This window comes from Theropithecus gelada, chromosome 6 (genome assembly GCF_003255815.1).
Source record: "Theropithecus gelada isolate Dixy chromosome 6, Tgel_1.0, whole genome shotgun sequence".
In the NCBI taxonomy this organism is placed as follows: domain Eukaryota; kingdom Metazoa; phylum Chordata; class Mammalia; order Primates; family Cercopithecidae; genus Theropithecus; species Theropithecus gelada.
The window spans coordinates 89,953,027-89,977,308 of NC_037673.1; the positions used below are offsets into that span (position 1 = coordinate 89,953,027).

Consider the following 24,282-nt stretch of genomic DNA (forward strand, 5'->3'; position numbering starts at 1 on the left):
AGCAGTGGCCCATGGATACCACTGAAGAAAACTGGTACTGGGTCAAGTACCAAGTATTTGCCAAGGGACTCCACCATTTGATCTACAGGTTCTTTTTGCAATGCTTTATACTAAAATAAATCCCATCATGTCAGTCATCAGTTTGAAAGGATTTTATATACTTGCTTTTCCAATTTTCTTTGGTTGTTCCTCCTCAGGAAACATATGGCTGTCTTGCCAAACTTGCTGGACATTTACAAGGTTCATAGCATAGCTCACAGTTGAAGACCTTTCATTCTGTTCCTGTTGGAGAATTTTTGTGGAAAAACCTTCAATTTCAGTTACTATGCAGTGCACCATGGGAAGAGACACTTCTTTAAATGCACTTCTCCAGCCAAAATCTAGTAAGGTAGCCTGAAATATAAATGTATATGAAGTCACGTTAATCTTAACTCAGCAACAAATGTTTCTGTTGTTATAGATATAAAATTATTACTTTCATTCAACATGTTGAATGTATTCTTTGATATACTGTAAAAGCCATTCTTACAACATAAAAAATATTACCTAGTGAATAAAGCAATATACAAAAACATGTGCATTCTTTACACACAGTAATATACTGACATTTCATTTTAATTCGTCAGTGGATTTAATAAAAAACTTTTTAAAAAATTTAATCTCTTAAATATAGTTCAATAAAGCCATCTTTACAAGAACAGAAAGCTACAGTTACTATTTATCACATAAAACAACCTTTAAATTCAATATATTTAATAAAGTCTAAATTAGATTTTTATAGTCTTTTTTATAGTTTATTGTTAACAAGTATTGCAACATAAGACAGCATTTAATATTCAACCTTTTATTCCTTTTTCACTCATAGAACTCCAGACAAGCCAAAAAATAGCAATAAGAAATAAATTTTTCAGAGAAAACACACCACTGCACTTTCTAGATTTTTACTTGCTCAGAATTTTAGTCTCTCCAGCTGCAAAGTCATAAGCAGCACTACTTTTGTTCCAAGAATGAAGAATTAAAAGAATCTGCACTGTTCTTTTGTGCTGGTGGGGGGTACTTGGAAGGGAGTACAAGCGGTTGAGGTACAGTTGAGGGGTTGATGTTTTCTTTTTTGCTTTGGTCTATGACTCATAAGGCAATATATTTATGAATGTATATTTCCTCCAGGTCTCCTAGCATTCTCTAAAGTTCAAAAGCATTATGGGTAGTAGGCTGAACCTATGCTTAAAATTAAACTTTCCTTATTTTAATGTAACTTTGTTTATAGTAACGTGCCACCTACCCCAACTTCAGAAAACCCTGAGCTCCATGTCCCTGACTGAATCACTTATTTTTCTTGATCTCAGGGTTTTTTTTTGGTAGAAAAACAAGAGAGTCAAATTGTATGATTTGTATGGTCCCTTTTATTTTAAAATTACTAAAATTATGATCATAAGCCTAATTTTCTAATATGTACAACCCATTCAGCAATAATTTTTTCTGACACATACTGTACAAAGTAACAAAGGTGATTCCTTTTTTAGAGCTAAAATTATATGATTCCATGACTCTAATCAGAAACATGGCTCTTGTTCTCATCACACTCATAACTGAATTGTAACGGAACTTTCTGAAGATTATTTGGATCTCAAGCATCAGAGGGCCTAAAACACATCTCTCTTATCTTATATTTGCATAAAATTCATCAAAAATGGGCCGGGCATGGTGGCTTATGCCAGTAATCCCAGCACTTTGGGAGGCTGAGGCAAGCAGATCACTTGCAGTCAGGAGATGGAGACCATCCTGGCTAACACGGTGAAACCCCATCTCTACTAAAAATACAAAAATTAGCCAGGCGTGGTGGCGGGCGCCTGTAGTCCCAGCTACTTGGGAGGCTGAGGCAGGAGAATGGTGTGAACCCGGGAGGCGGAGCTTGCAGTGAGCCTGGATCGCACCTCTGCACTCCAGCCTGGGCGACAGAGCGAGACTCCGTCTCAAAAAAAAAAAAAAAAAACCATCAAAAATTGAATCTACTCAACTGATACAATCTTCTTTCTTATAAGAGAACTTGGAAGTGGCATAGGTATAGCCCTGTGCTATAACAGTAATTCCTTGGGACACATTTATGAAAAAAATGTAAAAATAAAACTACCTCCATGAAAATTCAAACAAAAAATGTCTGATTTTTGTTTTCCCCATCACGGCATGTCTATTTACTAAAGTCATTCATTTATTCATTCAAGCAAATATGTCCTGGTGTAAATGTCATTAATTGTCATGGCTGCATTGAATTTTTAAAATTTTTTTGTGCAGTAAAAGTTACCTTTGCTCATGATAATGTATATGTAATTATAATATGTTGGCCTATCTGAATTCTCTTTTCAAAATATAGAAAAACAAGTATATTAACAGCTGCTCTTAAAAAGAAAACTGAAGCCGGGCATGATGGCTCACGACTATAATCCCAGCACTTTGGGCGGCCGAGGCAGGCAGATCACCTGAGGTCAGGAGTTTGAGACCAACCTGGCCAACATGATGAAACCTTATCTCTACTGAAAATATAAAAAATTAGCTGGGCGTTGTTGTGGGCGCCTGTAATCCCAGCTACTTGGGAGGGTGAGACAAGAGAATCGCTTGAACTCGGGAGGCAGAGATTGCAGTGAGCTGAGATTGTGCCACTTCACTCCAGCATAGGTGACAGAATGATACTATGTCTCAAAAAGAAAAAAAAAAAGAAAACTGAAAACCTTTACTTATTCAAACTTCCAATAGTTTATTTGTTCTTATGAAATATAGTTTGCTTACTTCTACTCTTCTCATCTAATATTTGGCATCATACATATTCCACTTAGACTAGAGAACACTTACTAGTTGTTCCAAGAAAAAAGAGAATCACATGGTTTTCTCTTCTATGCAAAAAGTAGATAATCTGTTGAATCTCTATTTCTATTATTTACTGCTAATTTCTTAGTACTGATTTTGATTTTTGGTTAAAGTATAATATATAACTTAGGATTTTCCCAATTATTTCTCTTGCTTTATAGGCCAAAACTGTTAAAACTATGTTTTTATGTCTCTTTAAATATTTACCTAGTGTATCAGTCAGGGTCCATTTGAAAAACAGAAACCACTCAAGATTTTTCAAAAGGAAGAATTTTAATGTAGGGTTTTGGTTACCTACATGATGGAAGATTTGAGAAGTCAAACATGGACTGTGAAGCAGGCCAGATATTAATAGAGCAGGAGGCCACAACCACCCCTAGGGCTGGAGGAATGAAGAAAAGGGACTAAGTTATGGGAGAGTAGCTCCTGGCTACCAGTCGAAGCTAAAGCCCAAGCAGACCTGCCAGGTGCAACTGAAGTCATGCAGGGCAGGCTGCATGGTAGGAGCAGGGCTCAGGGTGGATATAAAGGTGTCACAGCCATTATCAGAAATGCTCCTTAAGACAGAGAGAGGAGAAGAAACGCTCTGGTTTCTCTGCAACTCCTACCCTCCGTCAATGCCTTCCATGAGGTCTTTCATCAATGCCTTTAATTTACTAACCCATCCCAGAATCTGAAAGCAAAGGGGCCTGGAATGTGTAATTCTCTGCAATCTAGAGCAGTGCAAAGAAAACAGGTTTTGGGAACAATCACAGGATGGGGATCATAAATACAAGGCCAGCTCAGATGATTGTTTCCTTTTCCTTTTTAATCTCCATTTGCTCACGTTTCAACAATTATCTATAGCCCACATCCTCTAAGTGCAGACTCTGAGTCAGGATAAGAACAAAAGATCTCTTGACTTCCATCTCTCTATTCCTCCCATGGAATAGATTTTACAAGAAGACAGCATCCCCACTAAATTGAATTTTCATCGAAAACTTATATGCCAATTTTCAATCCAAAATTGAAAAATTATTTTTTGTAGCAAAGGGTAAAACTCAAGACATTTTGCTTCATAATGGATTCACAGGCATCTGATGATGATTTTATATGTGAATTATAAAACACTTTTTTTTTCTTTCACTTACCTCTTTTCCTGGTAGCAATTGCTCTGAAGGAATATTGGTTTCGTTTGCTCTAGGTTTTTCTATTACAAGTTCTCTATTGGATTTCTCCAACATTCCTAAGCAATAGAAAAGAAAACAAACACACTAATACATATTGTTTAAAAGGCATATTAGATATGATTTATAAATTCAGGTAAATATTAATTGGTAGAAAAGCTCTATCCACAGTACATACATACATATACACATCCACAAATAACAATATATAGAGAATACAGTCAGAAAGATGCAGGCTGATGTCACCATTACAATAATGATAGAATCAAGATAGATAGAGTCCTTTTCCCATATACAACTTGATGAAATCTACATCCCAATTACATTCATGTTTGATGTACATAAACATATAATCTTCAAAATAAATATTTTTGTCATTAATTTATTTTCATGTTGATAATGTAAGAGGACAAAATAAATATTATTTCCTTGTTCATTTAAAAAGTTAATTCTAAAGTACTACATTTTAAAACTGTTGGTATTTCCTAGCATGTTAACTTCAAACAAAGAAGAAAAATACATAAATGAACATCAGCATAACAAGAAAAATTATACCCTTAAGCATATCAATGATTCATTTAAAAAACACAAACTCTGAGACAGGCATAAAATAATCCCTAGTGAGGTGGAGCTTGTAGTGAGCTGAGATCCGGCCACTGCACCCCAACCTGGGCGACAGAGCGAGACTCCGTCTCAAAAAAAAAAAAAAGAAAAAAAATTCCTAGCTCCAAAAATGGAAATATTTCCACAACTTTTGTTTTTTACAATTAAGAAACTCTTTTTTTACAATTAAGCAACTCTTTTCTATAGGGAAAAAAATTTGATCTATAAAAATGTAATAAATAACTACTCCAAAAATAAATCTTTCTACTTTTGCATTAAGATTAGATTAATGATAATTTGATTCAATATGAATAATTTAATGTTTACCCTTTTTTTGGCTTAGACATGGTATATGATGATGAATTCTATGTTATGATCTAACTTTTCTTTTTTTCCCCACAATTTACCAAGAATCAATTTCTTTATGCCTGGGCAAAGCAAATTTCAAAATCTAACTGACTTTATCAGTAGGGACTTTGACCAATAGAGTCATCTAGTAGATGCATGTTTTCTTTTCCTAAATGTGGTTCTATGAACTTAATTGTCATTGATTTCTAAGGAGTACAATTGATGAAATAAAAGCGTTTTGTTCTGATGTTAATTTCAACCACCTTGTGCATAAAGTGTATTAAAGGTAAAAAATCCATTTGGTTGGCAATAACATCATTATTTTGGGAAATTTTATCAGAGTTTATATATTCTGAGGAAAAGTTTTCATCAACTCTGGTATTTCTTAATCATCTTTGGATTCATGAACACTCTTAGAACATGATTAAAGTGACAGAACACTGCATGCAAAAATGCATAATATGACTGTATGGCAGGCACATGTGCATCACACACACACACACACACACACACATATACAGACACACACACACTATTGGGGATTCCCAGGCCCTCTTGTAAATCTCATTAATTAATCCAATGGGCCCATGGACTGCAATTTAAGAATTCTGTTCCATTTCTCAAGACACATCACAACATAGAGAAGGTTTTAGACTCAAACAGTGTTATACCATTTAACTTAAAATGCTTTTTTATGGCTTGCATTTTATGATGTATTTTCAAAAAGACGGTGTTACAAATAAGGATCACTTCTAATTGAAATAAAATCCAGATTAGTCAAAAAATTTTAAATAAAGAAAAATGAAACTATAAGCCCATTAAAAGAAAATATGGAATTTTTTTAAAAAGATCCACATAGAGAAGACCTTTCAGGACACAAAATGCAGAAACCATAAAGTAAGTCTGCACAACAAAAATACCATCAACTGTCAAAGTAGATATGACAAGCTGACTTGCCAATCTTTCTCAAAATGTCCACTTTCTGAAAATTAATAGTTTATTTTTTAGCGAAGTTTTCAGTTTACAAAAAAATTGAGCAGAAAGTACAGAAAGTTCTCATATACTTCCTCCCTGCCCTCAGTTTCCTCTACTGTTAACATCTTGCAATATATGGTATATTTGTGACAGCTGATGAACAAATGTAAAAATATTATTAACTAAGTCCACAGTTTACATTATAGTTCACTCTTTGTGTTGTGCAATTCTATGGGTTTTGCCAAATGTATAATGTCATGTACCCCCCATTACTCTGTCACACAGAATAGTTTCCATGCTTTAAAAATCCCCTTTGCACCATTTATCCATCCCTCCTTCCCATACCCTCACCCTGGTACCCACTAATCTGCTTACTGTCTTTATAGTTTTGCCTTTTTCAAAATGTGATATAGTTGGAATCATACCGTATGTAGCCTTTTCACATTGGCTTCTTTTGCTTAGTGATATGCATTTAAGGTTCCTCCATGTCTTTTCATGGCTTGACATCTCATTTCTTTTTATCGATGAATAGTATTTCATTGTATTGATATACCACAGTTTGTTTATACATTTACCTAATGAAGAACATTTTAGCTGCTTCCAAGTTTTGGCAGTTAGGAATAAAGCTGCTATAAACATTCCTGTGCAGGTTTTTATACGGACGTAAGTTTTCAACTCATTTGGATAAATCCCTATGAGTGCAATTGCTGGATTGTATGGTAAAACTATGTTTAGCTTTGTAAGATACTGCCAAACTGTCTTCAAAAGAGCCTGTACCATTTTGCATTCCTAACAGCAATGAATGAGAGTTGTTCTACATCCTTGCCAGAATTTGGTGTTGTACGTGTTTTGGATTTTAGCCATTCTAATAGGTGTGTAGTGTCATCTTGTTTTAATTTGCATTTTCCTAATGACATGATGTTGAGCATCTTTTCATATGCTTATTTGCCATCTGTATATCCTCTTTGGTGAGGTGTCTGTTCAGATCTTTCATGAATTATTAAATTGGGTTGTTTGTTTTCTTGTTGAATTTTAAGAGTTCTTTGTATACTTTGGATACAAGTTCTTTATCATATATGTGTTTTGCAAATAGTTTTTTCTTAGTTCATGGCTTATCTTTTCATCCTCTTTATGATCATGCCTATTTATTTAGCAATTCTACTTTTGAAATTTACCATCCAGATATAGTTGTGTACATATAAGAAATAGTTAAGGAAATTTGCCATATCATGTTTTGTGGTAGCAAATGAAGAGGGAAAAATGTCCTAACTGTCCATCAATGAATAACTGGTTAAATTATGCACCAATGGAAAACTATTCCTCTAGTAGAAATAACGAGGTGTTTCTACATTTTCTAAATTGTTATAAAAGAGTACATTTACATAGTATGATAAGATTTTGAGTTATTTTTAACATGGCAATATATATGAAGTAGTTACTCTTTCATCCCATTCAAAAGTTCTCAGTTTTTTAAAAAAGAAAAAATAATAAAGATCAAGTTGTTAATGACAAGAAGGGACAACAGTTGGATTCTTAACGTCACTTTACTTTTCTGTAGATAGCTCATTTAAAAGGTATTTACTCTGGAAAAATAATACTAGATTGAAATATAAGCTTTGGAGATCTGTTTCTGGAAGTAACTGTCTGCTATTGTGTAGCTAGAGTTTAAGACTTACAGAAAAAGTTAATTATCTTGTTTTTATCATTTCACTTCCAAATACATTATGTTTATTCACTCAAAGTAATGTGCTCAGATGTTTATACAAACCATCTGCCTATATTCAAGATGACTAAGGAAAAAAAGAAACTTTCCAGACTTCTCTTGCTGGTGAGCAATTCTATGGTAAGATATAGAAAATGAATTATCAATTATGATAGCCTTTAAAATATAATCCCCCTCCCCCAAATTAAAATGGTTTAAAAAAAACTTAATTCTGTACAGGGAAGCAAAAGTTATCATCTTTAGGTAGGATTACTAACATGGGATCTACACTAATATGATATCTTCTGGATTTAACAAATTGTGGCATTTTTACATTTGTTTGGAATTCAAAATGGTCAATTTTGAAATTTGGCAATGTAAAACTCTATGAACTCTAAACATTTGATGAATTGTTTCATATATTTTAAAACTGTATTTAAAATCTATATACTTATTATCATTGTCTAGAGAAGGTAGCCCACTTTCGGCTCATCACTGTAAAATATAGTTATTTGCATGCAGTCAATACTGGTTTCTTTAAAAGCATGCCTAGATTAAGAACCTCAGAAGAGTGCAGAGGGTCACAAGAATGCCAGCTGCTCAACAGCTTCCCCTACAGAGTTCTCTGTGGTTCATTTTACACTTCTGGTTAGTTTCTACACTGCCGCTTTCTTTCACAGAGAGTAGAGGTTGGCAGTACTTCCCTGTGACATCCACTTTCACACCCAAATTGGTCTTCATAGGTTCCCATTGTGTGCACTACAAAGCAACTTGCCTTGTTGGCAGCTCTAAGTGGGAACTACAAGTCTTTCTTTTCTTCACTGTTCTTTTTCTGGCTCACAAGCAACCTCCCACCAAAAGCTGAATCTGTAGAAGAGACTACATCCAAGAGATAATACCATGAAAAAGTATGAAGAGAAACCCAGGTGGCCACCTTGCAAATTTCCAATGTGGAAGCCTTCGACCTCTCTGCCCAAGAAACAGCTAAAGTCCTAGTGTAATGAGCTTTACAAACCCTAGGAGCCTCTTTACCTTAACTACATACGCCTCCCTAATACAATCCCTTAACCATCTAGCTAAGGAACTCTTAGAAGCCATTTGACCCCTCTTAAGACCCCCTAAGAGTACAAACAATCTTTCAGAAGATCTGAAATCTTTGATTCTTCTGAGACAAACCCTAAGTGTTCTTCTTACATCCAATTGAAGCAGCCATTGCTCTTTGTCATTGCTGGGGCTAAAGAAAAATGAGGGCCAAGAAGCCTCCTGGTTTAGATAAATCTCAGATGCCACCTTTGGAAAAATTGAGGAATTGCCCAAAGAACAACTTTATTCCACAGAAGCATTAGAAATGCCCCATAAATCAAATCCACAGCCACTCCATAAGATATCATCACCAAATACAGTAAGGCACCACAGCAGTCAAATAATGTCCTATCATTTTTTGAAGTGACAAAAATAGAAAACCATCAAATCATGACAAAACAAAAGCAAATAATGACAAAATATCTTTTCTTTCTCAGAAAATATTTATTGTATCTCTACAAAATCTCTTGTCTACAATCAAATTAGTGAGAGAACAGCCAATTTGGCTAAGTCTACAATATAATAGTAAACATCAAAGTAAAAAGTAAAATATTTGGTTAATCATTTTTATAGTTTCTCTATGTGATGTTAAGTGTTTGGACATTTTTTAAAAATCGGCACAATGAAAAAAAAAAACTCACTTTTCATCCGTTCATATGTTTGGGTTACATAGACATCATAGGCAACTCTTTCCAAGATCTTTATTAGCAAAATATGCTCCAATCAAAATAAACACACAGGAAACCAAATGACTTCCGCTCTTTTTCCCTTACAAGATTTCTAAGCAAAACTATTGGGAAATACCCAATAGTTAAGATATAGTTGGCTTCCTTAATCATCCATTTCAAGGAGTCTTTTCCTTCCTGATTTAAGAAACCAGTGCTTTTGATAAGAATTGATTAACTTGGATACACTGAATAAAACATTTAAGATTTTTCTTGACAATTTCCCTCAAGATCATTCTTCTCAGGAATCCATTTACATAAAGCTGTGTCAGATTAAATCAATCTTGGCTTTGCGACCAAAAAAATATGAATTTCAACAAAGAAGACTACATATATCACAAGGAGACGTTCTAGTACTTAGACACTTCTTATACTTGCCCCTTGAAATTCCTTCTACATCCTGTGTTTGATAATCCACAAATGTGTTCACATAGTCCACTATTATTAACACGATATTGAAGTTGCTTTTATCTGTCTTACTGCTTATAAGATGGCATATTTACAACAGTATATTGTGACAAATGACATATTTGCTCTGTTGACTTTATTCAAGAATAGTAACCATTGCTCTCAAACATCCAGCATTTGCAAGTTTCCACATTGCCTGATATTAATCTAATGGAGTTGAATCACCGTTTTCAAAATTGTTCTTCTTTTCTCTAAAATCAGCATGCTAAATCTGTGCTTCAATTCTTGGCCATTTCAGTGTTATATCTTTATAATACCTCCTAACACAATTCGAATTTTGAATTTATGCTGACTTTAAGAAGAATAAAGTTCACAAAACTGACTTAATTCCCAAGGGTCTAGCCTAGGACTAATACAAGATGATTCAAAATGGGGAGAAGCCTAGATGTTTTGAAGTTCATTCTGTTTCTTGATCCATACCTCAGAAAAGATCTGTTAGAGATATAGATGACAGATGATAAATCTTAGCCAGGCATAGTGGATGAGCACCAACTCCAATGTCAACTGTTCCAGGAACCAATATGTCAGTCAATAATGAGGATATCATATTTCTCTATTCAGATCTCTGTTTGACCTCACAGTCAAACTCTATCTAAAAGATGTTTTAAGGGTCACATTCTCTCCTAATGAAATCTACTTCTTCATTCTCTATTTTAATTAATACTCATATTTTCTGACTTGTATTTTTATTATTTTCCCCTTGGTTTTTTTTTTGGGGGGGGGTTGGCTTCAGAAATCTATAGTCCATTTTTATTTTTTCTTCAAATTATCTCCAACTTTGAAAAAGTAATCTATGTTATTTATTTTATAATACAACAGTGTTACCTAAATTTCACCCGAAACAAAGAAGGCCAGTAAACTATGCTTAATGTAAAACAAAATTTCCAACCCTATAACTTTTCTGACATTATTTACATGGGCAAAGTAAGTAAAGGAATACAAGAGTAAACATGTTGAGTGACAATAATTTTACCAAGAGATTGGTTTTGGGTATTAAATTTTTCAGACTAATTGTTAATCACTTGCTTCCTTCACTTTTTTTTGCAGATGCAGCAAATATATATATTTACACTCCCTAGAATGGCATATGGCATCATGTAAAGGAGAACTTTGTATATTTCATCCTGAGGAAAATGAAAATTTTTATAAATATAGATATGATAACAGAGAAGACACTTCATCCATTATGCCTTTGAATTTTACCTTTAATGTTAATATTATTCCGTACATATGGCATGGCTTCTTTCAAAGGGATTTTTGTTAAGACTAAAAACAACATATTCCATAATCATAATTACTATTTTAACAACTCACATTTATTGAGCATTTATGATGTACTAGACATTCCCTTAGGTATTTTATTTTCACTGTCATTTAATTCTCACAACCCTACATAACATTATAACATATTGAAATCTGAAGCATCTAATCCTGAAAGAAAACAAAGAGAAAATTAATGTAGCCCTATATCATTATTTTGAAGATGAGAAAATTCATGTCTAAGGAGACTAACTGTTCTGCTCAAGATCATCTGGGTCCTAGGAGCAAAAGAAAAGATACTAGACCACCCAGTCTGCTTATTCTTTCCAAATGCTAGTTGTGTTTCTTTGAAAAGAAAAATTGATCTAATTTTAGCTAAAAATCATCCAGAAGTGACGTATGATGCTTTGTCAGTTAGAATTAAGAAACTTGCCAAGCACGAAGGATAAAAATGTGTGCATTTTTATATATAATGCATAGATGTGCATTATACTGAATGCTTATTAAGAATTCTTTCACGTGTTTTTTTTTTTTTCAAGTAATCGTTTTCATTCAAAGCAGCAGGAAGCAAAAACAGAGAAATTATAGATTTACAAATTTAAACAAAAGAGGATATTACCTGAAGTATTTCTGGTTATCTTGAGTGATAAAAGTATTTCTTCAAACAATTCTTGAACACCTTTTTCCAGTTTCATAAAGGATTTTATGAGCTGCGATAAGAATTCGACTTTGTCTAAAGGGAGAGAGAAGTTTCTTCCTTTCTGTGGGCATTCAGGAGTAACTGTAAAAAGAAAAGATCAAGACTGTCATACCTTTTATTTATCCTCTTAGTAAATATTAGAACGATCTGTGTGATTCCATAAACCATCTAAAAACTAACAAGTTCCTCCATAATTAAACCAAGTTAGTTCATTAAGAAATACATATAAAATCTCCTAGGAGTATCTTTTCTTCTGGGAAGCTGGAGATGAAGATTCTGTTTGAGGCAAATATAGCAATTAAATAGATTGATTCTCAGAGTTATAAATAGAAATTTGATTTCTTGTAAAATCACATCTTATGCAATTCTGCTTTTTTTTTTTTTTTTTAGTCTGGCATATAACTTAAACCTAATGACAAGGAAATATTACACAAACCCAAATTGAGGGACAGTCTACAAAATAACTGGTCTGCACTTTCCAAAAGTGCCATGTGAGGAAGTACAAAAGCCAGGAAATGACTTAGTCTAAAGGAGTCTAAATAGACATTAAGTCAAACTGAAATTAATACATAATCAGCATTTTTGGATATAAAAGACATTCGTGGGATAATTTGGTGAAATCTGACTGAAGTCTACTATCCAATGCTATTACTATATGACTTAAACTTCCCAATTTATATAGCTGTATTGTGGTTTTACAAGAGAATGTCTTTGTTTTTAGGAAATACACACTGAAATACGTAAGAGTGTCTGCAGACTATTTTCAGTTCAAGAAAAAATAAAATTTTTCAAAGAAGGAGAGAGAGAGAAAGCAAAAGTCAAAATGTGGTCAGATATTAACATTTGGGAAATTTGAATGTAAAGGAATTCTTTGTATTATCCTGGCAACCTTTTTGTAAGTCTGAAATTAAAATAAACATATTACAAAACACTGTATTAAAGATACGCTCTTTAAGACCTTATAAGAGTTGCTCCTATCATTAAAAAAAAGCAGATTAAGGTAGCTATTGAATATAGACTACATAATTCACAAAGTCATGTTTAAAAATAACTTCTGTCTAAATAATTGTGATATCTATTATTTGCATAAGAATAATACAACTTAAAGGATTTTTTTTTTTTGCCCTCTTATAATTATGCTACTAGTAAAGTCGTACTATCATTTTAACATGATAGTAAAATCCCTTTATACTCTTTAAGAGTATGGAGAATAATTCACTTATTTCATGTTCTTAACTCCAATTTGTTGCTTTCATTTTAGATTACATCACTAAATGGTCTTTTTGACCAAGTTTTAAAGGATTTAAAAGAATCCTTTCTTTATTAATGCCTTTTCTTACAACATATTTAAGAAGTAGCTTGAAGCTTAATTATAAATTGGAAAATTTGTAAACCTACAAACCTAGCACAAAATGCCTTCGGAGACAAAATACAAGTGCTATTCAAAAACTGTATAGGTCTGGCAATTCCATGGGAAAAAAAGATTACCTTCATCACATAGATGTAGAAGGAAGATTCCAGAACTCTAACAATTTTATGGCTAATCCACTTCACTTCAGTGAAACTTTAAAATGTTAGCATCAAACTTGTAGTCCTATAACAGTCTTTCACTGAGGACCAAAAATGTCACGGTCTCTTTGCCGGTAATATGAGAAAGAGCTGTCTACCAACTTAGACTGTAAAATTTAGTACTGTTCTGAAACAGTAATAAGGTTTTAAAAAATCTGCAAGTAAATACAAAAACTCTGTTTCATCTCTAAGTTGACATTAGCCCAATATACATGAAAATCTAACTCGCATCTACTGTTCTTCTATAGGCATACTAGAGAATACAAGTATGTACAGGCAGAATATAAAACTAAGGCTTTGCCAGAAATATTATGCCCCCAAATGAAAAGAGAATATATTATGTTTTATTTAGTTGGTACCATTTGGTCTATTTGACTTATCTTAAGCTTTTCTCATGTAGATGAGTGGATAGTTTAACCTTCTAAACCTTAAATTTCCTTTTGGACCTAAAATGTTTATAAACTAAATTTTCAAAGGCTTTAAGAATCCTTCCTAATTCTTTATTAGGAAAGGGCACTCAATAGCTTCACTAGAAATTAAGCATATTTAAGAAGCCTTTATCTGGCTCAATTCCAAATTGGAAGTCTTGTGAATGTTTATAAAGTAAGCAAAGAAGCACCCGAAGAAGAATCTTTAAGAGTCAAAATTATATGAGTGCTTGCTACTTGCTGACAATTATGCAAGGTCTGAGGATTCTACATGAAGAGGTCTTACTTTCATGACCTGGATTTAGAAGAATCTTGTATTCCAGGAATATAACAATAGTGAAAGGTAATCTTCTTTCAATTCAGTGAATCTTTATAACTAAATAATGTAAGAGGACAGAATAAAATAGATGACCTAAATCTAATCTTTTTTTGTCCCAAAGAACCAATGATTATGGTAGCGATCCATTAATTAGTAGCCCTTATTTCCTATTACTATCAGCTCAGTGTTCTCCCAAGGGGTATTGTACGGGTTCTTAATTTATGGGGAAAATAATTCTGTGATAAATTCATTTTGTGAAAGGCCAATTAAAGCAAAATTAAACACAAAGGACGAAGTAGCATTTCCCAAACTTATTTGACTTATTTTACCTCACAGTATCTCATAGGACTAGTGTCCTAATCATCACACCTTAACTCATGATTTCTATCTACCTAAGCACATGTTTCTCTGTCCCTTAAACTCTTCGTTGTTAACAAAATCAGGAAAGAGTTTCTCCCAGCAGAAATTCCTTTGACCTTCTCCTTTGCTAAATTAATCTTCTTTCCGCACTTTTCAATATTGTTTGTTTGTTCCTCCTCTCTAAGTCACCTCTCCAGAAAACGTTATCTGCCAGCCTGGGCAACACGGCAAACCTCATCTCTACAAAAAAATACCAAAACAAACAAACAAACAAAAATTAGCTGGGCGTAGTGGCGCAAGCCTGTATGGTTCCAGCTACTCAGGATGCTGAGGTGGGAGGATCACCTAGGCCCGGGAAGCGGAGCTGCAGTCAGCCGAGATTGCGCCACTGCACTCCAACCCAGTGTGGGACCCTGTCTCCAAAAAAAAAAAAAGAAAAGAAAAAAAAGTGCCTCCATCTCGGCTCACTGAAACTTCTACCTCCCGGGTTCAAACGATTCTCCTGCCTCAGCCTCCTGAGTAGCTGGAATTACAGGCGCCCGCCACCATGCCCGGCTAATTTTTGTGTTTATAGTAGAGACGGGATTTCACCATGTTGCCCCGGCTGGCCCTCCTCAGCCTCCCAAAGTGCTGGAATTACAGGCGTGAGCCACCGCGCCCTTCTGAAAACTTTTATTTGGATACAATCAATCTAGGAGTTCTCCTTCTCCCACTAAGTCAACCTGACCTTTATTTATTTATTTAAATCACTATGGAACTGTCGTGCTTCAAAGTTTTGGACATACATGTTTACACACAGGCAACTCTGTCTGGCATGCTGCCAACCATTGCTGTAAAATATCTGACGTAATAACTATTGTTTGGCTGTAAGATGAGCTCTATGATTCTTAGGAAATACGCATTTCTCCTAAATCCCCAAAATATTATAAAGATAAAATTAAATTTTCATTTTAGAGAAAGTCTTTACTTAATTTACCATCAACTAGATGAGTAAGTCCACATAAATAATAAATAGATAGTTGAGGGTTTTTTCTTTATAGATAATTTTAATAAGAATTTTTCTAAAATGCAGTATAAAATATTCTGCTTTGTTATTTACTGTATTTAAAACAATATAAATTTTTCTTCATGATACAGTTATAATGAGTTATTTATTTCTATGCTACACTCAGGGACTATTGTTTGTCCCTCTGTTAAAGGGTATTTCTGAAGTTGCTCTCATTTTAGATTATATGAAAAGGGTTCTATGACCAAAAAAAACTTGGGAAATACTACATACTAAATTCTTCTTAAAGTAATTCACAAAGCTAAATAGCATATTAAAGTCTCTATTTACTTCCATAATAAAGTAATAACTTTCTAAACTTAGTGTTTCTCAAACCTTTTTGACCAATGAACACCAGTTTATCAACACATATCTGCTCACTTCTGAGATATTCTCAAAAACAGCTGCGTGGGGGACACTGCTCTGGATTCCTCTACAACTTGAGTATTTGTATCTGCTTTATAGATTTTTCTTTCATTGTTAGACCTTTTGCTGTGGGTTCTTGTTGCTGGTTGTGTGGATGATTTTACCAGTACCCTCTTCCACTTGTAAACCACTGCTTCTAGCATTATCATGGTATTTTTGCAGACCCCTTTAAGAAACTAAGGAAAGTCATCTAAAGATTCCTAGACCTTCTCATTGAATACAATTCATGTAGTCACAGTGTGAAGGCTAAACAGAACCACCTGAAGTCCATCTTTGGCTCTCACAGGGCAGTACAGTTTAGGATCGTCTGTAGCATTAAAAATGCAAATTTCTGGATCTTCTCCAGAATTAATGAATCAGTATTTCTATGGGACGAAGCCCAGAAATATTACTTTTGAGCAAGTGTCCCAAGTGAGCTTTTTGCACACTAGAGTTTGAGACTCCTGTCTGAGGGGTTCATGAGCTTTAGATAAAAACCCTTGTGGTTGGGAGGCTAAGGCGGGTGGATCATGAGGTCAGGAGATCGAGACCATCCTGGTTAACACGGTGAAACCCTGTCTCTACTAAAAATACAAAAAATTAGCTGGGCGAGGTGGCGGACGCCTGTAGTCCCAGCTACTTGGGAGGTTGAGGCAGGAGAATGGTGTGAACCCAGGAGGCGGAGCTGGCAGTGAGTCAAGATCACACTCCTGCACTCCATCCAGCCTGGGCAACAGAGCGAGACTCTGTCTCAAAAAACAAAACAAACCAAAACAAAAAAAAATCCTTGTGGTTAAAAATCACTCTCTAAGCACCAAAAAAAAAAAAAACTAGATTTGGGTCTCAGAAGTCAACCAAAAAGTTGCTATTGCATAAAACACCAGTGACAAAAAAAAAAAAACACTCCACCTTTTTGACTAGGCATGGTGGTTCATGCCTGTAATCCCAGCACTTTCGAAGGCCGAGGTGGGTGGATCACCTGAGGTCAGGAGTTTGAGACCAGCCTGGCCAACATGATGAAACCCCGTCTCTACTAATGATACAAAAATTAGCCAGGCGTGGTGGCGTGCACCTGTAGTCTCAGCTACTTGGGAGACTGAGGCATGGGAATCACTTGAACCCAGGAGGCAGAGGTTGCAGTGAGCTGAGATCATGCCATTGCACTCCAGCCTGAGTGACAGAGAGAGACTCTGTCTCGAAGAAAAAATAAAAATAAATAAATAAAAAAAGTAAGCCTGACTAGTAGCTAGAAAATCATGGAGGACCTGCAGGCATTGTTTTTATCCACTTTTTCCATGTCAAGAAATTTATGACTTTTTTATTTTTGGAAGAAGTATGGAACATCTGTAGGAAATTTCCTAGAATATATCCTACGTATTTGCCCTGGGCAAAAGAAGACCTGCTGTTAGGAAAAAAAACCTAAAGAATATTTGAAGTTCCTTAGACACAGTCATCACAAACGTAAAATGATTTCCATGAGGCCAAAGACTATATCCAGCTTATTTGCCATAGTATCTCAGAACCCAGCATAATCTCATACAAACCAGGTACTCAAAACACTGATTAAAAAATCAAATGAATGAAATCCCATGGATCCTAGAAATAGTTAGGTTCAGGCCAGAACAAAGTAAGATTTTATACCAAAACCTAAAATGTATTCGTTAAAACAATAAATAATTATAGATGTTTTTAAGTTCATAATTAAATAAATAAATACAGTATTCTATAAACATTCCTTATAGTATTCTGTTTGACAAAATAAATTTGAAGATTACTTCCAAAATAGAAAGCCTGTGCAAAAGGCTATAAAAACAATGATGGGCTGGGAACTTGATAAAGTATATTGATAAAATTTTTTCTAAAATATGACTTTTGTGTGTTAAAAAATAAAATATACTTTAGGAAAAAGAAATTTCACCATAAAAATGTGCACAGATATTTACAAAACTATTATCCTACATTTTTAAAAAAGTCTTCTTCTCTGTCTATATATATTTGTAAATATATGGGTATTATGTGTCTAGATATATACACATACACATATATATAGGTATATCACACGTAAAGAATATAGACTACAGATTATACACTTAAAGGTGTTAAATGTTAGTTATACCTAGTTCAAGTATTGACCCCATTCTCTTCTAGCAAAATTTAGGACATTGAAAATAAGTCTAGAGGGACATGAGGGCTCCTCACATTTGATCTGCAACAAAGCAGCATTTGAAAGAAAAATCAAAGTCCAGCTAAATCAGGCAAACCATAAAAATACTGGTAGTGGCCGAAAGCACACATATTATTTTCCAAAGCTATTAGCAACAGAATTCTTATTAATAATAGTGGTAAGATACAAGAGAAAATGAGAAGCTACACAATCAGATAATCTGGAGCTGGAGGATTAGTATTATAGGATAAAAGGTGCGCATTTCAGTTTTCCCAAGAAAAACGAACATGAGCCTCCCTATTATTGACTGTAAATGGATCCATTTTCAGTGAAGAGGTATTCTCAGTGCCACCAGACAAGTGACATAAAAAGAAGTGAGACACAAATGCTAGTGAAAGTCTTATTATTCCAGATGAAATTTATGACATAATCCAAATGGAAGATATTTGCTCCAGTAAAGAAAACTTTTAAACAATATTATAATATGAAGTCAGCAGGGACCACGTAGGAACAAATAAGCAGTACTTGTCCCAAGACCTAAGTCACTTCCTGAGAGCAGGTGGGACTCCGGAGCCCACTGAATGGATAGTAGTGGCCTGAAGAATCACTGGGCCGCCTCAAATGCTTGGTTCCATGGAGGTTCCATAGAGCCACAGCAGGGGGAAGAACAGAACGCAAACACCATGATCCTGAGTTTGTAAAGAGCCTTCTTTGTCATGTCAGCCTAACTGGTAGCTAGAAAATCGTGGAGGACCTGCAGGCATTGTTTTTATTATGTACACTAAGATGAAATTGAAACTGTTTTCCCCCTTTTCTTGAAGCATTATTGTTATAACTGTTACTTATTTTGCAAATGTGTATGACTAGAAAAGAATCTGGGGTAAAACTACAACAAGAAATATTGACACCTTAGTTTGCAGAACTGAATTTCTTCTCATCTCTTTTGAGGAGGGTTCCATATGTACCACCCAATATAGACAAGGTAAAACTTTGAAATAAATTGAGTGAATAAATGAGTAAATAAATTATTAAAAGAATGAAATGAATATCTATGAGGTTAAGTGAAAATGTAACCCAACACAAGCTGAATATGTGGAAATTCAGATAACCCAGAGGTAAGTGTCAGGACCCTCTTCTAAATGGTGAGAGAATGGAGAAAGAACTATTAAGGAAACTGAGCCTCATGAATGTGAGTGAATCTGAATCTGAATTTAGAAAACATTTAACCTTAGAAGCTAAAAGTTGGACTCCTCTTCCTCTCTCTGTCTTTCCCCATTTCTGGTGTCCCCACCCCACCACCAATTTTATCATACGTTTATTTATACCATCGTTACCTGAAGCACAGAGGTGGCATAGCGGAGGGGCTAACACACAGAAGCTGCAGCCAGATGGCTTGGCTTCAAATCTGGGCACTGTCCCTACCAGCAATACGACTTTGGACAAATTACTTAGTCTCTTTATGTCTCAATGGTATATGAGGTTTAACTAAGTTAACACATTAGAACTGTTCTTGGGAGGTAGTACTTGCTAAACAAATGCTAGATTTTAGTCTCATCTCCTCTGAGAAGCCTGCCCTCAGACCCCACGCCAGGTCAGGATCTTATTCTCCATGCTCCTTCCTATTTTACCTTGCACAACCCGTCATTTTAGCACTTACCATGTCACATTATAATGGTTAGTTTGAAAGTTATCTCTTAAACTTTAAACTCCTTATTGGCAGAGATCTTTTTTCCCCATGATTGCATTCCCATTATCCATCAGAGTGCCTATATGAATGAGTGGTTTCAAAATGGTACATTTGGGGTATCATTAGTGAGTGTTACAGACAAAATCAACTGCTTTTAACTTAATTGGCTTTCTCCCCCTCCACTGTAAACATGCTTCTTTTAGTAAAATACTAAATGAGGTTTCACGTTAATTACTACATGACAATTTTAACAGGAAATATTTTGGAGATAAATAATGATAAACACCATATCAGAGACCTATTTCACTATAAACTACTTTAAATATTAACTGTTATTTAATTGACACCATCTCTAAGGTTAACATTCATAAAGTTGAATAGCAGCCCCACTCCAAGACCTCCCATTGCATCCTTACTGTGTCAGTTCTTCAAAAACACTGGTTTTGTTTGTGTGTGTGCATGTGATTATCATCTCTTTTAAAATTTAATGTAAGCTATGCATCTATGTGCATAGAAGGATGTTTTGCATATAATTCCAAGAGGTTCTCAGGCCTTAGAGTTCTACTGATCATCTGGCTAAGGCCCTCTGCCTTGATCTGGTCTGACTTTATCAGAAATAGACCCTATAAATCTCCCTCTCATTCAAGAGACCTGTAGTTTCTAGAAGTTTCTACTTCCCTTTGCAAGAATAAGTCCTTGGCCGGGCGCGGTGGCTCAAGCCTGTAATCCCAGCACTTTGGGAGGCCGAGACGGGCGGATCACGAGGTCAGGAGATCGAGACCATCCTGGCTAACACAGTGAAACCCCGTCTCTACTTAAAAATACAAAAAAAATAGCCGGGCGAGGTGGCGGGCGCCTGTAGTCCCAGCTATAGGGAGGCTGAGGCAGGAGAATGGCGTAAACCTGGGAGGCGGAGCTTGCAGTGAGCTGAGATCCGGCCACTGCACTCCAGCCTGGGCGACAGTGCGAGACTCCCTCTCAAAAAAAAAAAAAAAAAAAAAAAAGAATAAGTCCTTTCCAGCTTCTACCTCAGAAATTCATCACTCTTCCCATTTCATAAAATTAAATATCTTAACACATTTACACAGATAATTCTCTTAGTCTATTACAATATAGGCCTTGGGTAAGGTGATGAGATATACTGAAAAATAACTAATGGTGTCACCCATTCAGGAATTTAGGCAAATACACTGATTAGTGCAAAGTGGCAACTGCTTCCATAGAGGTACATGACAACCAAAATATGTATTAGAGGAGACTGAATCGCTAGTGCATACAATATCTGCATTTTTTATACCTTCTTTCTCTGATTGTTCTAGTTGTTGCACTAAAATTTGCACCCATTGATAGGATTAGTAATCATGATCTAAAGAGAGGTAGATGTATAGACAGAACCACTGGGTTTGAAATAAATCCTCCCAACCCACTGAAAGTCCTCACGTGACAGGGAGGTTTTCTGTTTCCTTTGGAGGGGTCCAGACAGTAAATATCCCTTTATTTCACATACCAAGAGAAACCTAAGTGGCTAAAAAGGGTGAAGATAGAGTCACCCTGAAGCTATTCCTCTGGGTCAATGAGAAAAACTGAAAAGACACTGCTTCTATTCTTACCCTTTTATGATTCCCAGGCCAATGCTGGCTCCACTGGATGTTACCTAAACTTACTGCTCAGTGATAACAAAATTCTCTCACACTCCATTCCCTCTTCTCTGGCAAAACCTGTCAGTATTACATTAGCAAGAAATCTGACTTGTTGCTCATTTCCCAAGGGTATAATACTCTTGTCCCTCTCCTATATTCAATCCTTGTTATTTATTTATTTATTTTTTTGACTGAGAACATGAGACAGAATATCTAACTCCTGATGTGGCCAGTTTAGGTCACTGTTAGTTGAAGATGCTAATCAAAGAATGGCTTACATTTGAATTCAGCCAAAACTGAGAACTGTATTCAGGGCAAATTTCTGAATATTTTTCAGCTGACTTTTGTTTTATGCTGGTTTAACTCCCAGTTGTAAATACTTAGATATGCTGACCCTTTGAGGGAACATCCTAATAAAAAGACATCTCTAGTGTAATAAAATGGGTTTTAAATTTTAAGTACTATATGCTAATGGTACATTATTAATGAAAATATCTTCCTAGTATCCCTTTCTTGGTCTCACATTTTGCAACAGTTCAGTTAATTATATCTCTTATCATATGTGTTACTTTCTCATATCATGACTAAAAATTAACCTGTAGAAAAAACTTAAAACTCAGTTAACAATTCATTTTTACTGTAGCCCAAGGTTGAACCTGAGAATTGATATTTCATTTTTTAAAAGATATGCCGTGACAGAGAAGATATGTATCAGCACTTAATATAACATGTTAAAAATTAATTTTAAAAATTTAGCACTCAAATAAAAAAAATGCCATCATCAAAAAGATGGATTTCAGTTAGGACACCTGCTGAGTGGGCTTTGTAATATACTTTCCAATTGAATCACAGCCTTTCAAAAGAGATGGCACATTTTTCCTCTTCTATACTGAAAAATAAAGAAAAGATTCTCTTCACACTTTTTTATCAGGTAGGAAAATTATAATACCCATGAATGTATGTTAAAATGAATGTGAAAAGAGATAGCCATGGTGAAAATAGCAATCCCTAGTGCCCACCTGAAAAGCTGTACTCATGAGCTTAGTATTCTGAAAGAGTAGGGTAGGCCTGAGAGGGAGAGAAGATGTGTCTCAGGTGTGATGGCACTTTGTAAATTTTATAGTTAAACTTACCTTTTTAGTTGCCTTCCTCTCCTAAACGATAGTTATTCAGCCATAAAGGTAAAGTCCTATTGCCTTCAAACTCCAAATATGACTTTGCAGTCCCTTGGTGGTAGACATTATCTTTTTCCTCAAAAGGCCTATGATCTACAAAAAGCATCTTTAAGTGGGTTTCACTTGCTAATTCAATAAAGATTTACTTTGTGTCTGTCATGCACAAGACACCACATGACATACATCACTTGCAGCAACAGGAGACAGATACAGAGTCAGATCTGAAAGCAGAGTGGGGTGACTAAGGAGGGCCATACCTCACCAGTCACCATCAGCTCCTGTGGCCATCCAAGGCTCGTGAAAATAAATTTCCTTCTCTTTAACTATTTTAGTTCAGGCAAAAAGAAAAACATTACACTCGATACATAAGAAAAACTCAGTGTTGGTAAGAAACTAATTGCAGAAAATATCTGGAGTTGACTGTCATCCTATTTTGATATAACTGGTTAATACTGGGCTCACTTATGGTTTGTTTCATGGGAACTCTTCAATTGAAAAAAATCAATAGAAAATACATGTGAAATGAAGCAACTTAGTTTTTCTTTGAGTATATAGACAGATCTTAGACTTATTTGATTTTTATATTATAATAAACACATAAAGCTTTGTTTAATAAACACAAATATTTAAAAATTCACTTAGATTGCATTTTAGATCCCGTGTTATTGGTGGCTGGGTTGTGATGAAGAGGAAGGGAAGACAAGAGTAGGTGGGAAGGGAGAAAAAGGGAAGTGGTGAGAAGCTAGGGAAGAGGCAGTCCCCTCCAAGACAGGTTGGCACATGACAGCTCATGGGGCAAATCTGGCCCATAGACTATTTTGGTGCAGTTTGTAAGCTCAACATGGCTTTTCTCTTTGTAAATGGATGGACAAAAATCAAAAGGAGACTGTTTCATGACATGTGAAAATCACATAAAATTCAAGTTACAGTGTCCACAAAGTATCCCTGAAACACCACTCTGCTGATCTATGGCTACTTGGCGCTAAAATGGCAAAGTGAAGTAGCTGAAACAGGGACCTACCTTGTGGGCTGCAAAGCCTAAAATACTTATTATTTATCTTTTAAGGAAAAAGTTTGTCAACCCCTGCCCTCAGCAAATAGAAAGAATGCAAAAGAGAAAACAGTCATAGATTACTGACACACAAAGGGAAAAACTGGTTAAAAAGAAGAGAGGTGAGATGATGAAATGGAGATAAGAGTAATGGTAGGGTAAACGCACCTGATAGCAATAATGTACCTATACCCTTCGAATGCCCCTGTGTGGCAGATGAACCTGAATGTGTGTTCTGAGCTAGGGAATCCAGAGTGGCCAAGCCAAAGATTTATTCTTTAGCTGTGATAAACACCCGAGTCCCCAGCCTTTTCCATGGAACATGGGCCAGTCTGTACAGGGGATTCAGGCCCTGAGTTTTGGGTTAAATAAAGTTGTCAGGTGGAGGTTATTAGCGGGGAGAGTATTAAATGAAAATGCTACATAAATAGCATGGTGTTTGCGAGCCGCTGCAGTTTTCCTGTCCAGCCCGCCGCCACCGGACTCTCTCCCCTACGTGTGAGCCCCTGATAAAATCCCATGTCTCATTTGCTGGCTCTGAGTCTCT

At 35.3% G+C, this 24,282-nt stretch overlaps 1 protein-coding gene across 1 annotated transcript in view; it reads right to left on the reverse strand.

Moving 5' to 3' along the window:
• Positions 1-24,282, reverse strand: part of KIAA0825 (KIAA0825 ortholog) — a 485,484-nt gene that overhangs the window by 345,610 nt on the left and 115,592 nt on the right. The window contains exons 6-8 of the mRNA XM_025387614.1: positions 11,812-11,973; positions 3,993-4,087; positions 166-393 (exon numbers count right to left, since the gene is read on the reverse strand). Coding sequence (XP_025243399.1) covers positions 166-393; positions 3,993-4,087; positions 11,812-11,973 — 485 coding nt within the window. The remainder of the gene's footprint in view (positions 1-165; positions 394-3,992; positions 4,088-11,811; positions 11,974-24,282) is intronic.